Genomic DNA, 15,542 nt, shown 5'->3' on the forward strand with positions numbered 1-15,542 from the left:
CGAACACGGTAGTGTCGATTATCTTTGGTGGAGGAGAAGGAGTTGCAACAGGAGGTGGGGTTTTTGCCTTTGAATCAATCTTTGTAGGAGCCTGTTTCCTTGCCCTTAGTTTTTTGGAAGCCCCAATTGCGAATCCTTTGGGGAGTGAGGCCATATCTGCGATATAAACGTAAAAAGGGGGATTAGTTATGTACAAGAAGACGTGTCCTAAAAGAAGGACGCGCCCATATCATGATATAAAGGTCTACGTGCATGACAGATATAGAAAAATGCAAAGATGTATAAATGAGTGTGAAAATAACGCATCTTAAAAGAGTAACGCGTCTTACCTAGGACGTTTTTTGTAATAAAAGAGACACGCCCGGGGGGTAGGGCGCGCCCAAGGTGATTGTGCATATATAAAGTAGCGTTTATAAATCAGGCTAAGGTTAAAGGGAAAAGGTGAGTATAAATATGACGCGTCCTAAAGCCGTGACGCGTCCTAAAGCCGTGACGCGTCTTACGTATAATGATTTCTTACCTTGCTCTAAATCCACCTTCTTGTTGACGTCTGGCTGAATAACTTCTGTGGCTTGGAGCCCTCTGGATTTTTCGAAAGCGGTGAGGATGGGTTTCCCATTATGGAAATCTCGAAATTTGCAGAGAGAACCCACCCGTGGGGACAAAGCTCCAATTTTCTTCAAATTTTCCTCGGTGATCATGTCCTTGAGGTTGAAATGTTTTTCAGCAGACTGTAAAACTTTCTCTGCTCTTTTCTTCTTCTTTCCTGCTAGCTCTTTCTGGGTCCTTTTGTCTAAAAGAAGGGAGAATAGGTTACAACAAGGAAGATAAAGAAAAGGTTATAAGAGAAAGGGCGCGCCCTGATAGAGAAGACGCGTCCTAAATGTTGAACGCGCCAAGCCTGGTCCAGTCACAATCCACTTCAACATCTGAAGGATCCCAATGTTCCAGAGGAGAGTCTGATTTTTGAGGAGATACGGGATATATCTCGGGGTCAGGAATCCTTCTTTCGAACTCACTTACACTGTGTGGGGACGCGTCCTCAGAAGGGGCCGCGCCCTGAGAAGATGACGCGTCATGCGTGTTTGACGCGTCCATATCAGAAATAGCCATTCCTTGAGGTTTTTGGTTTGTAGTGGGGATAATTTCATCATCCGTCCAATCTTCGATGGCGGCCCTTGTATGGAGAATTGGAGTTCTTTGCCTTTTGACTCCCTTCTTTTCCATCCTTGAAATTATGGGAACATGGTCCATGGAGTCAGAGCTGGAATCAGACATTATTGAGTTTTTTGATTTAAGGGAACGGAAGACGCGTTTTTCTGCTCTAAGGAAGGAATTTGTCCTGTGGATGTTGGGAAAGTCGGGTTAAAAAGCTATCAGATGTGAGAAGTAGATTTCGAGGCGTTTGTTGAGGGCTTTGAATGGATGAAATGGTGAGAAGGAGGACGCGTCCTCCAGCTGCAAAAGAATGAATAAATATTTGAGGACGCGTCCATATGTTAAAAAAGAAGAAAAAAGAAGATGGCGAATGAATGAACCATAAGAAAGATGCTAGAAATACTAGAGGGCACGTCCTAAAAATCTATCGTATGAAATTCACTGTCAACACGCGTCCTAGTAAGGTGTTGTCTTATATGACCTTTAGTTAAAACGGCTAAGACGCGCCTTGACGGGAAGACGCGTCCTACATGGTTATGATGTGGAGGAATACTAATTGACTGTTAGCAATTTGGGGAAAATATGATAAATCCTAGAAACATGTAGTTGGGTGATCAGGGAAGCTAAACGTGTTATATTTACCTATACATACATATATACATACAAACGAACATGAAGAGCAGTTGATATGAACAAAAAGCATACGAACGGTTTCTTGCTCATTAAAATCAATGTATTTGGCCAAATAAAGAAATAAGAGGAGATTTATGTACCTTTTGAGTTGAGGAGTGGATTCAGCTAAAGAAATAGGGAAATGGCTGGATAGATCGCCGGAACTTGGACCTCGAAATTCCTGCTTAAAAAGGCGGCAATGGCGGTTGTGTGAGAGAGAAAGAGAGATGGTGGTGGTGGTATGGTGAAATTAGGATATTTATAGAGGGACGACCTTGTGGATGACAGCTGTACGCTACATGCAGAAGGTGAAAGCAAGGCGCGTCTTCCAGTAACGACGCGTCCAACTGTTTTGAGCCAAATTTCGTTGCTAGGATTCAAGGATGAAAATTCCAATTTTGTTTTTAACTGCAAACGGAATTTGGGGGGTAGTTGTTATACCCAAAATTTGGCATTGGGTTAACTCGGGTCAAATGCGGGCTAGTTATGGTCCAACTCGGTACTGTGTTGTGAAATTGAAGACGCGTCTAAGCTTTCAGGACGCGTCTACTTGAGAAGGGATATGTTAAGAGGTGAGAAGAGTGCGTGGTCAGGGAAGGACGCGCCCAGGCTTCATGGACGCGTCAATGTTTATGAAAGTGCTTTCCAGATGAAATCTTAGGGTGATGGACGCTCTAGGACGCGCTTAATTTAGCAAGGACGTGTCGTAGGAGGTGAAACGCTGTGCATGATGGTTTAGAGGAGATGGTGCAAGTCTAATAAGGTTAAGGACGCGCCCTAAGTTCTAGGACGTGTCCTGTGATTTTGGATGCTATAGGGAACGATTGATGAGGAAGCAGGTTTGGATTTTTGAGGATGAGGACGCGCCCAATGGGTTAGGACGCGTCCTGTGTTTGATCTATATACTTTTGATGTTGAATTCAGGACAAAGCTTGCATGGAGAGGAGCAATGGAGGTTATTTTTATTAATGTATTTGTTGCAGGTACTCTTTGAAGAATTCACTTCTTGAGACGGTCAAGGAGGGGGATGTCCGTGAAAAGCTTGAAGGCCTCCAGGGGTATGCCTGATGATTGAAGGCCTCCTCCTGTATTCAGCGGGTGTCCTCGTTGGGGATGTGGGGTTTACTTTGGTGTGTGCTTTGGGAGCTTTGTTCTTGTATTCAACGGGTGTCCTCGTTGGAGAACTTTGGAGTCATCCTGCACTTTGCACCCAAGAGCTTGGGATCACCTGTCCTGCTATCTGGTGGGTTATCGTCATTCGAGGGACAGGGAAGCGTCTGGCACTTGGGGTGAACCGTGGCTATACCTGCGTTCGTAAATCAAGGGAGATAGCTGTAGCGGAGTGTTATCCTTGCGCAGGGAGATGCACTATTCGTGAAGTCCTACGATTACGGACGAGCCTTGGGCCTTCGCGGTTGGGCCACGTAGTTGGACATTCCTAAAGCTAGCGGAAGATGGATATCGGATGGGCTTCTACTGGGTTTAGGAGTAAGAAGTCTAAACTCATTAGACTTCTTGTTCTACGAGAACTACGTCAGGCTTGATCCCTATAAAAAGGGTACGTAGGCACATTGAGAGGGTAAGAAGTTGAGAGCTGATAAGAGAGCCACCACTCACTCTGATCAATCTCAGCCTAAAACAACCACAATCAACCACACACCGCTTAAGTTTTCGGCAAAGAACCACCGCACAGACCTTAGTTCCGGCAAGAAACCTCAATCTTTGTTGTTACCAGATTCCTCCGTCAACACACATAAATCACATAAATGTATACTGTATGTACGAATTGCAACTATTATTAAACTTCTCTGATCGGTTGTATAAATATTTTCATTAATTTTAAGTTCCCAATTCCGAATTTTCAACCTTTTCTTTTATAATATATGTTAAGCCCAAGTGATCAGCCAGGTCAGCGGATTAAGTATACATAGCATCTGTATAGTATCGTTATGCATATAGATGGCTTCGTTTAGAACGAAATTATATTCTAATCATATGAGATTATACTAATAGAATCAATTTGTGATTCTAGTTTATCCACATGGGATGATTAAAAAACCCCTTATAAATGAGTCGGGCGATTTCAAAGTTTAACAACGGTTTTCAAGTTTAATAGTGGCGATTTTGTCGAATTGTATTCATCTCATCATCCTATAAGGCGTTTGGATGCACTATGAGAATGAGAATTGAAAATGGTAATGGAGGGTATAGGAATGAGGGTTAATGGGAATGGGAATGAAATGAAAACCCAAGAGATACGGAGGTACGGTAGGTTTGATTTACCTACTAAAAGAAAATGGAGTTCTCATTCCCCACCACTAAATTGGTTATCCAAACACTATCACTTGGGTTTAAAATTCTGATTTCCATTAACCGGACATATTAACCATCAACCAAACACCCCCTAGAATGCAAAATTAAGTCTTTCGTCATGTAAGATCAAGGCTCTCATAGTCTATAGCTTTACTTTTTATATTATGCATAATAATTTTTATATTAGGAGTTTCAGCTAAGCAGCAAAGACAATTACCTGGTAGGGTATCTCCTGCTAACGCCAACACTTCATGTTAATAGCCAGATTAAAAATGGAATTCATTGTTCACATTTTGTAATTTTGAGAGAAGACAATACTAACTGAAACATTTTGTGAACACACACAACCCACAATCCTTGTTTTTTCACAAGGTTTGAACTCCCATCTCCCTTCGTACTTCGCGTTAAATGAAGCGAGAAAAGATACCGCTAGATCAAAATTACAAGATTTAAGCTCTTGCATTCCAAAAATGGAGACATGGAGTGAGGGAGATACCTCCTGATCAGAAGACTTTTGGTAATATTTTACGACGCAAGACATATAAGAAATTTAAGAGATGCAGAGATGTGAGCATACATTGGTAAAACAAAGATTTGAGTCGATGGGTCAAACTTAAAAGTTTGAGGGCTTTTATTGAAATTCTCTCACTGCTTATACATAGGGAATATCACAATCCAATGTTAAACTCAAAGCTCAAAAGATTATTAAAAGCCCTTGAATAAACATACTTAACCCATAAGCAGAATCACACAATGAGACAAACATAGCTCCATCAAATGATAATGCTTCATTATCATTTCACTGCACAGGAATCGATCCACCAGCTGCCACAAGTTGTTGCTCTAGCTACAATTTTCAAACAAGTGCATGTATTAAGACAACTTCTATGATATATAACATAAACACAAAATTAGTCTTTTTTCTATAGTTACAAATAAAGTACCTTGAACAAGGTTTCAAGCTTGTTCTTCACCAAAAAGTACTCATTCTTCACCTGTTGTAAGCATTTCAAACACCTGCACATATACAAGTTCTAGATTTTCAGCATCCTTATATGTCAAGCATTCTAGTCGTAGACATACGCCTGTCAAAGTTCTGTTAGTTAATCATTCTGTTTGTTGTATTAAAGAGACCAGCTCTTTATTTAAATAAATATATGTCAATATATATATATATATATATATATATGTAGGAGAGTAATTGTGCACGGATGCTGCACACACGCATATGTGTGTTTGCATATGTGAGTAACTCTCTTTATATAATTCTGAAAAGACAAATAGGGAATAATATTATATGAAGATAATACAAACAAAAACTTGAACATACCCTTCTCTATTCTGTTGATCGCAATAATTACGGAAGATGATGCATGCCCTCTGAACTCTTTGTGCTCCAATGCTGACAAAAAAGATTGACAGATGTGCATTCGTTAAACAGAAATGGGGAAACATGGATAAGTTAGAACAATCTCTATCTTCTTCAATTTTATAATAATGACAACTATACGTTCACTAATTTAATACTGAATGCAGCTCTAATACAAGTTATTGGTGACCAGTAAGTGGTGGCTGGCTTGCACATGCTTATAGTTCAATAATTCTTGTGTAATCAAAGAAGATTTGAATAAATCTTTATAGAGTAAGGTTACTTACTGCTAATGTCCAATAGGAAAGCCTACAACATCAAGTTGAAATCTTTTATGGTAGTGTTTTTGAAAACAGTACTAATAACTTGCCTATTTCTAACAGAACTTGTCAATCCCCAGTATAATTTGATAAATATTGCTCAATAAGATAGTTAGAGACTCACAAAAGATGCAACATTTTCAAGATCAATTAACAAACTATCTAATGCGATCCGTACAGAGGCAACTGAAGAAATGTTTAAAGAGCACTCAACTGCGCCCAAGTTTTAGCATTCAAAAGGTTCCTCAATTCGGCAACATGCTTAAGGTAATTATAGCCGACAGAAATGACTTCCAAGTTCAAATCATGATAGAACAAGTGGATTTAGATCAGAAAAACATAAAAAGACCAAAAGAGAGACAAAGTAGAGAACTTTTAGCCACAACATGTATGCCCATTAAAGTACAAAATACAAAAACATCCCAAATCTAAATTTTAAAAAAAAAATAATTTACCTGGAGCTGCTACCCTTTAGCTGATGAACATGGGCATCAACCTTTTTGAAATCCACAATTTGCTGATTCCTGTTAATTTTCACAATACCCGGACAAGGTAATAAAGTCAATTTTCCCAGATCAGTATACAACACACAGCCAACAATGTCCACACACATTATAAATATGAAACAGTCAGAGACTAATCATTCTCACAATGTTGCAGTTAAATCATCGAGAATCCTTTGAGAATCTTGGAAGAAAAGGGAAACAACTTCAACCACAAAATCTGGGTTGCTTTCATCTTGCAGCTGTTGAAGCTGTGTGAACTGACCATCCAAAATTGCCTATTTTTGGTAAACAACAAAAACCCACAATTAAAACCCACAAAAACAACATCAATCAGTAAGTTTCAAGGAAAAAAACACACAAACACAACTATAAAAAACTTTTTTATCAGTAAGTATCAAGGAATCACACACATAAGGAAAAGAATTAAAGTACGCAAATATGGTACAAAATAGAAATACCCAAAACAAAATTGTAGCAGTAAGCATCAAGAAACAAATAGGAGGGTGTGAAAGGGAAAAAAAAAAAAAAGACCTCATTGTATAAAGAGGTAGTGTAGTCAATTATTTGTCTTTGCAACTGAATGAGACCAGCCATTTTTAAAGTTTTGAGTTTGTGAAATGGGGAGTTTTGTAAGCGCTTGTTTGTGGTTTTATGCCTTTTATCATCTCACACTTCTTCGGACAAGTGCAATGTATGTGTTTTGTAAGATTTGGTGACTTGTTTACGTACATTACATACCCGTGTTTATTAATAAATGGGCCCGCTTTGCGTTGCCTTAGTTTTTTAATAAGTTAAGAGGACAATCAAGTAATTATACGGAACTACTTTTTCAAAATTAGGAGTTTGGATGCATATTGTTATTTTTTTTTATGAGGGTGCCCAGGAAACGGAAGAAGGTTAAATGAATGAGATTACATATTTGTGAAAATCGTTTAGAAAGGATTGAGTGCGACGATTTTGTATTTCTTTTTTTTGCCGGATTACTCCCTCTTATTTATTATTTTCGGTCCGTAGTGGAACCTGATATCGAAATCAGTTGAAGATTTTAACATAACATTGACGATTACTCAGCTATAAAAACTGTACGTTTAAGAGTTATAAAGTAGTAGTGGTAAATATAATGTGGTAATGTCATAATGTGGTCCGTGGTATATGAATGCAGAATGTAATTTAAGATTGAAAGATCCATACCTGAGAGGGTGCATTCTCTACTCGGAGTTTCAGTAAGACCTCACATACCTTCTTTATGTTAGGAATAATTCTACCTTTTTAATGGTAATCAAACATGTATGTAAGTCATTGGTATGATGTGGCTGACGTTAATGGCTAACTTTGTACACGAAACAAAATTGTAATATAGTTGTTTAGTGGTTAAAGATATGGAAGTAGAATCCTTTCTAATCTCCCCAACTTGCACTTCAGTAATACTGTTACACGTACTCAGTTAGATTGAAGATTATGTTATCAACTCATTCCAGTACAACACAGCTAACTTCTGCAAATACTAAATATATTTTCAAATTCAACTAAATTTAATATAAGTCTACATATTGAAAGTGTTTAATTATTTTATTTCAATTTTAGTCATACGTAAACTGAATTGTTCCATATCTTCAACTTTTGCTTTAATAATATTGGAGATATCATTTGCAGGAGATATATTCTATAATTAACTTTTTTTAAAAAAATAAGAAATAGTTCAAATTTAATTTACGTTGTATAGTTTAAGTTTATTTATTCAAAACCAATTATTCAGGTAAATGATAAACTATGTACGTAGCTTGATAAAATTTATTAGGTGATCGATACGTTTTTCACCTCCAATTTTCTAAAATTACATAACAATATCGTGTACTCATCATGTTAAGCAAATTATAATTTATAAATTTACTACGTTTAACTTCCCTAAGTTTCTTAAGAGCAAAATACCAATCTTAATATTCGGATGTCATTACTGATTGTAGCATTTGTTGTTACAACATTTTTTTGGTTAGTGCGTTAATTTGAAGAATAAAGGTTGCACAACCTTTTGTAAGGAGTTAATATGTACATGTGAGTAAATAGTGCATTTTTAATCTATTTTATTTAAGTGAATAAATACATATCTGAATTTTTAAATACAATGGACATTTGGAAGTTCTTTTTCGTTGTATAGTTCAAGTTCATTTATTTTAAACCAATGATTAATGTAATTTAAAAACTATGTATGTTGCTTGATTATTTTTATTAGTTTATTTGCAAATTAACTATTTTTAACTTCTATAGGTTGTTAAATAACACATTTCCAATCTTAATATTCAGATTTCATTACTCTTTAGCAATGTTAAAAAACATGAACAACGTAGCTGCGAATAATAATTGTTTATTACTATACGTAGTTCTTAAACAATGTATTGGTTTGGAAAGAAATTGAAATTTTTAAGTTGAAGATAATTGTTTAATAGCACTTTTGTTTACTGTTATAGGAATTATGTGATTCTTTTATAATAAGTCTTCATAATTTACATAATGTACTTACGTTACAATAACCAAACTACATGATTACAGTGTCAAAATAATTTCCCTTTTCTGTATCCAATATTTATGTAATGAAGTACAATTAATGTTTCATTTTAAAAATCTATATAGAATTTTAATCGCATATTAATCTCTGGATAGATGCAATTGATTGACATACTATTTTTTTGACATAACTGGAACCATCATTTGTGATTCAAAAATAATGTAATCTATGTTTTTTGTAAAAATCAAAATTTATATTTTTTATTGAATTAAACTCACAATTATGTATTTAAATCAAAGTTATTATTATGTATATAATTATTTATTATAATTAATACTGATTGGTTGAAACGTTTTCATCTGCTAACTAACCATTCGTTGAAGAGACACGCCTGTTAGATACCATGTTTTGGTGAACGAACAGACGGACCATTGCATGTGATACCCTGTTAGATATTTTTGGTGAAAAAATATGTAAAAATTGGCGAAGGAACATGTATATTATATAACACTATATTTAAAAACTGACAAAATTTTGACATCATTATGAAAGAAAAGACATGAATCCATATATTACAATATATTACAGCCATAACAATTTGTATGGTTATATTTAATTTTAATTAAGATCTTCATAAGTGCGAAATAAAATGGGTGGGTTTGTCAAGTTAGTTGTAAGACGAAATGCCTAAAATTCGAATCCTAGAAATTACGTAATAAAATTTTTCAGCATAATCAAAAGTTATTTTGTTAAAATAGAAAGGTGTGATCTAATTGCCAGAGATATAATAAATTTTACAATTATTTATGCAATTACACATACTGTTATATTATTATTATACGTATACATGGTTACACTTGTCAAATATAACAGTTTAGGATGATTACACTTTCCATAATTAGTAGAAGAATTAATTAGCTCGATTTTGGTCCAAATGTTACAAACAATATGCCATTGTCCTGTTCCCCTTTATGCCATCTCCCATAGTGGTTGATCGGCCTAAAGTTGGAGTGATTCAGGTACAAAATTGGCTAGCAATAGTGTATTACTGTTTTGCAATTTATTAAATTCAAAAGTGCAATATAAATTTAGGCCAACAATATTCAGATGTCTAAATCTTAATAATAATAAAACCTTAACTTTTTGGGTTATATATATTCATTGGTTTTTCGATTGAATGTTAATATATATAGCATGCATGCCCGCTTCGCGGGTCGTTCATTTTTTAATATATTAAGAGGACAATCTACTGATTATATATAATCGGTTCTCCAAATTCAAAAGTTTGGAAGCGTATTGTTCTTGTTTTTAAAAAGACGCAAAAGAAATGCAAAAGAGTTAAATTGATGGAGTTACATAATTGCGACATACAATAAACAAAATATATTTGACTCTTTCGTAACATTGCAAGGAACGAATGGCTAATGCGTATTTGTTGTACTACGATACTGGCAGAATTAGTAAGGAGCACATCCAATAGGAGGTAGTCCTGCGACCACCACTGTCCTTATATTTGGAATATACAGATTCTGCATCATCGAAAAAAGGTAAGGAGTATGAAAGGCTAGCTCCAAAATTTGATATCTAAGTGCTACAATTATTCAAATACATGCAGAAGAAAAGGAAAGCACACACACCTATTGAAACCCCAAAGAGATAAAACTGAAACTAAGAGATCAAATACAGAGTACACAGTAGAAAACTTTGATATGGATGATTTACTTTAGACATATATGACAATAGATATGGATGATTTGTAAATAAATATCTCTACAAAGTGGGCAAAAGGTCATCACTTCAATCTCCTGCTTCAGCGTCCGTCCTAATGTTTAGGACCTCCGTTTAATGTGGCCAGGCTTTAGACAACTGCAAAAGTCCCAAATATTATTTACCCCATTGTTTGTTAATTAAATTGTAATTTAAACCAAAGAAAATATTAAGTAAAAGAGGTAAGAAACTCTAGTTGGAAAATAGTGACGTGAGCCAGAACCTATGAAATATTAAGATCAATTTAAATCTTTAGTGGCATATTTTCTAAATTTAATACTGAGAAATGCTTTCACTTTAACTAATAGAGCTTACTTAAGATCAAGAAAATTAAGTACGAAATAATGCTATAGAATAGCTGCATAATTTTGAAGGAGATATCTACTGTATGTTCTCGTCATACTTCCCGGACTTTTTGTAAGTTTTAGTGGTGTTTGATGTTGAACGGACTTTTATCTAATGTTCTTACTATGACAATACATTATGGTTAATATTATCACTCTTATATCCCTGTAGAGAAAATATAAGTATGAACAGTTATATCACTCTTCTAAACAGCCTGACCATCAGTAATCTCCAAAACCTCAGGTTAATATTATTTACCTGAGCATCATTTAAATGGTTAAGAGGTGAATATGAACTCAAGGTAGTTTTCTTTTCCGAAGACTGGCGCTGCTGCTTTTTCATGCTACCACTGACACGCTGCAATTTAGCTTTCATTTTCTTTTTGCTTGATGTTGTTCCCGTGTTATTTGCCTAAATATTTTCAAATTTAAAATCAGAAAACTATTTAAAATACTGATATAAGAAAGCAAACTTGCTATGCCCAACACCACTTATCAAATACATTATGGTTTAAAAAATATTGGATTTGTAACCTAGTAAATAAAGGAATCATTCAGATATAAACCATTTAAAGGAATCATTAGGGTATAAGCCATAAGAATCTAACTATGAAGGATTAAAAGGTCACCTTATACATAGCTTCTTTACTGAGGATAACTTGATCAGTCGATCATTGCTTGAATCATCACTATCATCATCCTCATCTTCCTATCACCCAGGGTCTGAATTTCCATAAACAGCGCAAGAATCTCACAAATCTCAACTGTCTAACATACACACACTTGAGTCACAATTCATGTACAAACTAAAAAACCAAAAGATAAATCACAGTATAATGTATATAAAGAAAATAAAATAACAAAAGAAGAGAAAGTAAATCTTGAATATTCAACTCTTACAAATCCAACATAATTCTATAGCACTGATTAACACCTACCACAGAATATGCCGGAAACTATTCTCCGCCATGTGCTTAACAACACAGCTACAAAATTAATTTTAAAAAAAAAACTTAATAATGTAATAACAACAACACTGAATTCAATTCTATTACCTAATAAACGTAAAATGCTTCCACTAAATCATTCCATAAAATTCAAACCACTAACATAAATATCACAATTACCGCAAGCTAGACATCTTCCTACCATATACTACATTCATCAAATTCCGTCTTTTTCAGCCACAATTACCGCAGGCTAAATAGCTACACTCATCAAACTCCATCTTTTTGCAATCACAATTACCGCAAGCTAAATATCTTCCTTCTACACACCACATTCATCAAATTTCATATTTCCGCAATCATTCAAAGCTACAAAAACTCCGATTACAATAAACACAAAGCAAAATCATTTTCCTTAAAATTTAGATCTTTGTACGTTAAAATTTCTGAAATTGCAAGGGAATGGAAAAGAAGAATGAAGAAAGAAAAAAAAGGAAAATACCTCTTGTTGATTTATTATTAACATTATATCATTCAGCACAATGCACAACATCTCTAGGGGTAACATCGAATACGTCATTGTTGAGTTCGTTATTAAACAGGCCAAAACCATCAAGCTTTGGAGATGCATACATAGAAGATGTTGGAGCAATATTGCTGCTTGTGTTCCTGGCAAAACCTATCCAACCCAAGTCAAGACTGTTGTCAGCACTATCAAAATTTAAACTGCCTTCGCTGCTTAAAGTAGAAGCCATTCCTCCTCATTGACCTGAGATGGGAGGTGAACCCCAAATAGCTTTAGTATTGTTAGTGGAAATTTAAGCTTTATTCATCATTCAAACACCTATATATACAAAAACACAGTTGTGGTACCAATATGAATTAGTCAGAGTGCTATTCATACATACTATCACCTAGAAATCAAAATGATTTCGATATACATTCAGCACAAAAGAAATTTCCGAAATCTCGTATCTAACCACACAAACAATTATAGTATCAAACACTAAATTATTCATAAAACCAAATCCAAATAACAATTTGTATCTAGCAATCAACAAAATTAAAATTAAAAGTGAATATAATAAACAATTATACTGTACATTCTTAGCCAACAAAAAACTACAGGCTACAACTTTTATTTGGGTGAAATGAAATTCATGATGTGAGTTGTGAGCTGTTGAAAATGAAGACACTTTTTTTCTTGAGCAATGGATTGGAAGTGAAATGGTAACATGAAAGGAGCAATGGATTGCTTTTCTTGAATCCAGAATTCAGATCAATTTTTAACCTCATTCAGTACTTTGCTATGTGTTGTGCATATGTTGTGTACTTAATGATTTCATAAACAAAACATCTAAGTAGATTTTACTTAGTGAAATAATGTAGCACTCGACGGATAAGAATTATAGTCCCGACGGATAACTCATTATAGTCCCGACGGATGTTAACTTATTATCCATCGAGTGAGTAGCTTATGTAATAATAAGTCTGTAGCACAGTTCTGTATACATCTTTGTATAGATTCTGTAGTAGCCTATAAGTCATGTTGACTTTAACTAGATATGCAGAATAGGTTGATTAATTGTATATAAATGATGTCTTGTAATTCTGCATAAGTGAAATGAAGTCAAGTGCCAAAATAGCTGCCGACGGATGATTAACAAAGCCATCGACGGATGATTAAATGACTATCAACGGATGTTTAATATAGCAGTCGACGGATCATCAATGAAGCCATCAACGGATGTTCTGAAAGTCGACGGATGATCATATATCCAACGGATATTCATAAAGTCCAACAGATGATCATATAAGAATTCAAACAGCAGTTGAACAGTGAATACTGAGCACAACCGTCGAGATGTATACAAATCTACTGTGGAAGCCCATTAACTGGGTAATAGAGGATGAAAAGTAGCAAAGCTTAAGACTGATAGTTTTTATGTTTATTTAGTTTTTTTGACTTTATAATCTTGGTAATATATAAACCAAGAACGTAGCAAATAAAGAACAGAGATACAAAAAGAGAGAAATCTTTGTAAGCAAAATCCTTAGCATTTCCCTATATTCTCAGTAGTTCGATTTGTAAGCAGATGTGAGCATTCTTGCAGACAGAGTCCTCTCGATATATAATATATATCTCTGGTGGAATTGTTTAAATCCACCAGAAAGTTTTTAAAGGACTCTTGTTTTTTAATTACTTATGTTTTGATTCAATTAAGTTTCCATTCTGCATTGTGCTAATCAAAACACTTATATCTATTCGAGTTGAACATTTTTATTTTGAGAAAAAGGTTCAAGAATTCCATTCAACCCCCCTTCTGTAATTCTTACTATATTGTTAAGGGACTAACAATTGGTATCAGAGCAAGCTCTTAATCTACAAAGAGTTTAAAGATCAAAACAGTTCAGCAAGATGAACAAGAAAGACGTTGGAGTCAAGATTCCTTTCTAGATAAAGATAATTACCATCATTGGAAGGTAAAGATGCATCTTCATATGCTTTCTCAAGATGAGGCCTATATGGACTGCATAGAAAGAGGTCCTCATATTCCAATGAGAGCTGCAACAGGAAACGAGCCATCAGTTCCCAAGCCAAGGCACGAATGATCTGATCCTGACATTGAACAAGTTAGGAAGGATAAAAAGGCCATGAACATTATGTTCAATGGAGTTGATGCAGACATGTTTGACAACTTTATTAACTGTAAAAATGCCAAAGAAGTCTGGGATACTATACAGATAATCTGTGATGGCACCGAGCAAGTTAGAGAAAATAAAATACAGCTCTTGATTCAGCAATATGAGCATTTTCACAATGAGGAAAGTGAGTCACTCACTGACATTTTTAGTAGATTCCAAAAACTACTAAATGCTCTTAAGTTGCATGGAAGAGTCTATCAGACTAAAGACTCTAATCTGAAATTCCTTAGATCTCTTCCAAAGGAATGGAAACCAATGACAGTCTCATTAAGAAACTCACAAGATTATAAAGAGTTTACTTTGGAGAGACTGTATGGCATCCTGAAGACCTATGAGCTTGAGATAGAGCAGGATGAAAGGATGGAGAGAGGAAAGAAGAAAGGAGTATCCATTGCACTAGTTGTTGATTTGGAAAAGGAGAAGGAAGTGAAGATGGAAGCTGTTGAGTCAACTTCCAAGGTCTGTGAAAGCAAGGGCAAAGGGATTGCAGTAGAAAGTGAAGATTCATTGAGTCAAGATGACATGGAGGACATTGATGAGCACCTAGCATTTCTTTCCAGGAGATTTGCCAAGCTCAATTTTAAGAAGAATTTTGGAGCATCCAAGCCAAATAGAAACATGGTGGATAAGTCAAAATTTAAATGTTTCAAATGTGGCTTGGCAGGGCATTTTGCAAATGAGTGTAGAAAGTCAGATTCCAGTAAGAAAAGGTTTGAGTCTGTGGATTATAAGCAAAAATACTTTGATCTACTCAAACAAAAGGAAAGGGCTTTTATTACACAAGAGAATGACTGGGCAGCAGATGGTTTGGATGAAAATGAAGATGTCAGCTATGTCAATCTAGCCATAATGGCCAAGTCTGATGAAACAGAGACAAGTTCCTCAAGCAATCAGGTAATTACTACAAACCTTGCATATTTATCTAAAGCTGAGTGTA

The 15,542-nt window shown here is 35.1% G+C and overlaps 1 protein-coding gene across 2 annotated transcripts; it reads right to left on the reverse strand.

Annotated features, from left to right (window-relative positions):
- Window positions 1–4,750: 4,750 nt before the first annotated feature.
- Window positions 4,751–7,027, reverse strand: LOC141664184 (histidine-containing phosphotransfer protein 1-like). Of its 2 annotated transcripts, none has more exons than XM_074470092.1 (6): window positions 6,870–7,027; window positions 6,483–6,613; window positions 6,288–6,356; window positions 5,474–5,545; window positions 5,088–5,160; window positions 4,751–4,990 (listed from the first exon to the last, which is right to left on the reverse strand). In XM_074470092.1, the coding sequence occupies exons 1-6, from the start codon at window positions 6,930–6,932 to the stop codon at window positions 4,943–4,945; spliced, it is 456 nt and encodes a 151-aa protein (XP_074326193.1). In that variant the 5' UTR covers window positions 6,933–7,027; the 3' UTR covers window positions 4,751–4,942. The 2 variants fall into 2 exon arrangements, with proteins under 2 accessions (XP_074326193.1, XP_074326187.1); XM_074470086.1 differs by having other exon boundaries at window positions 6,797–6,930.
- Window positions 7,028–15,542: the final 8,515 nt, after the last annotated feature.

Source organism: Apium graveolens, chromosome 1 (genome assembly GCF_009905375.1).
Source record: "Apium graveolens cultivar Ventura chromosome 1, ASM990537v1, whole genome shotgun sequence".
NCBI lineage: Eukaryota > Viridiplantae > Streptophyta > Magnoliopsida > Apiales > Apiaceae > Apium > Apium graveolens.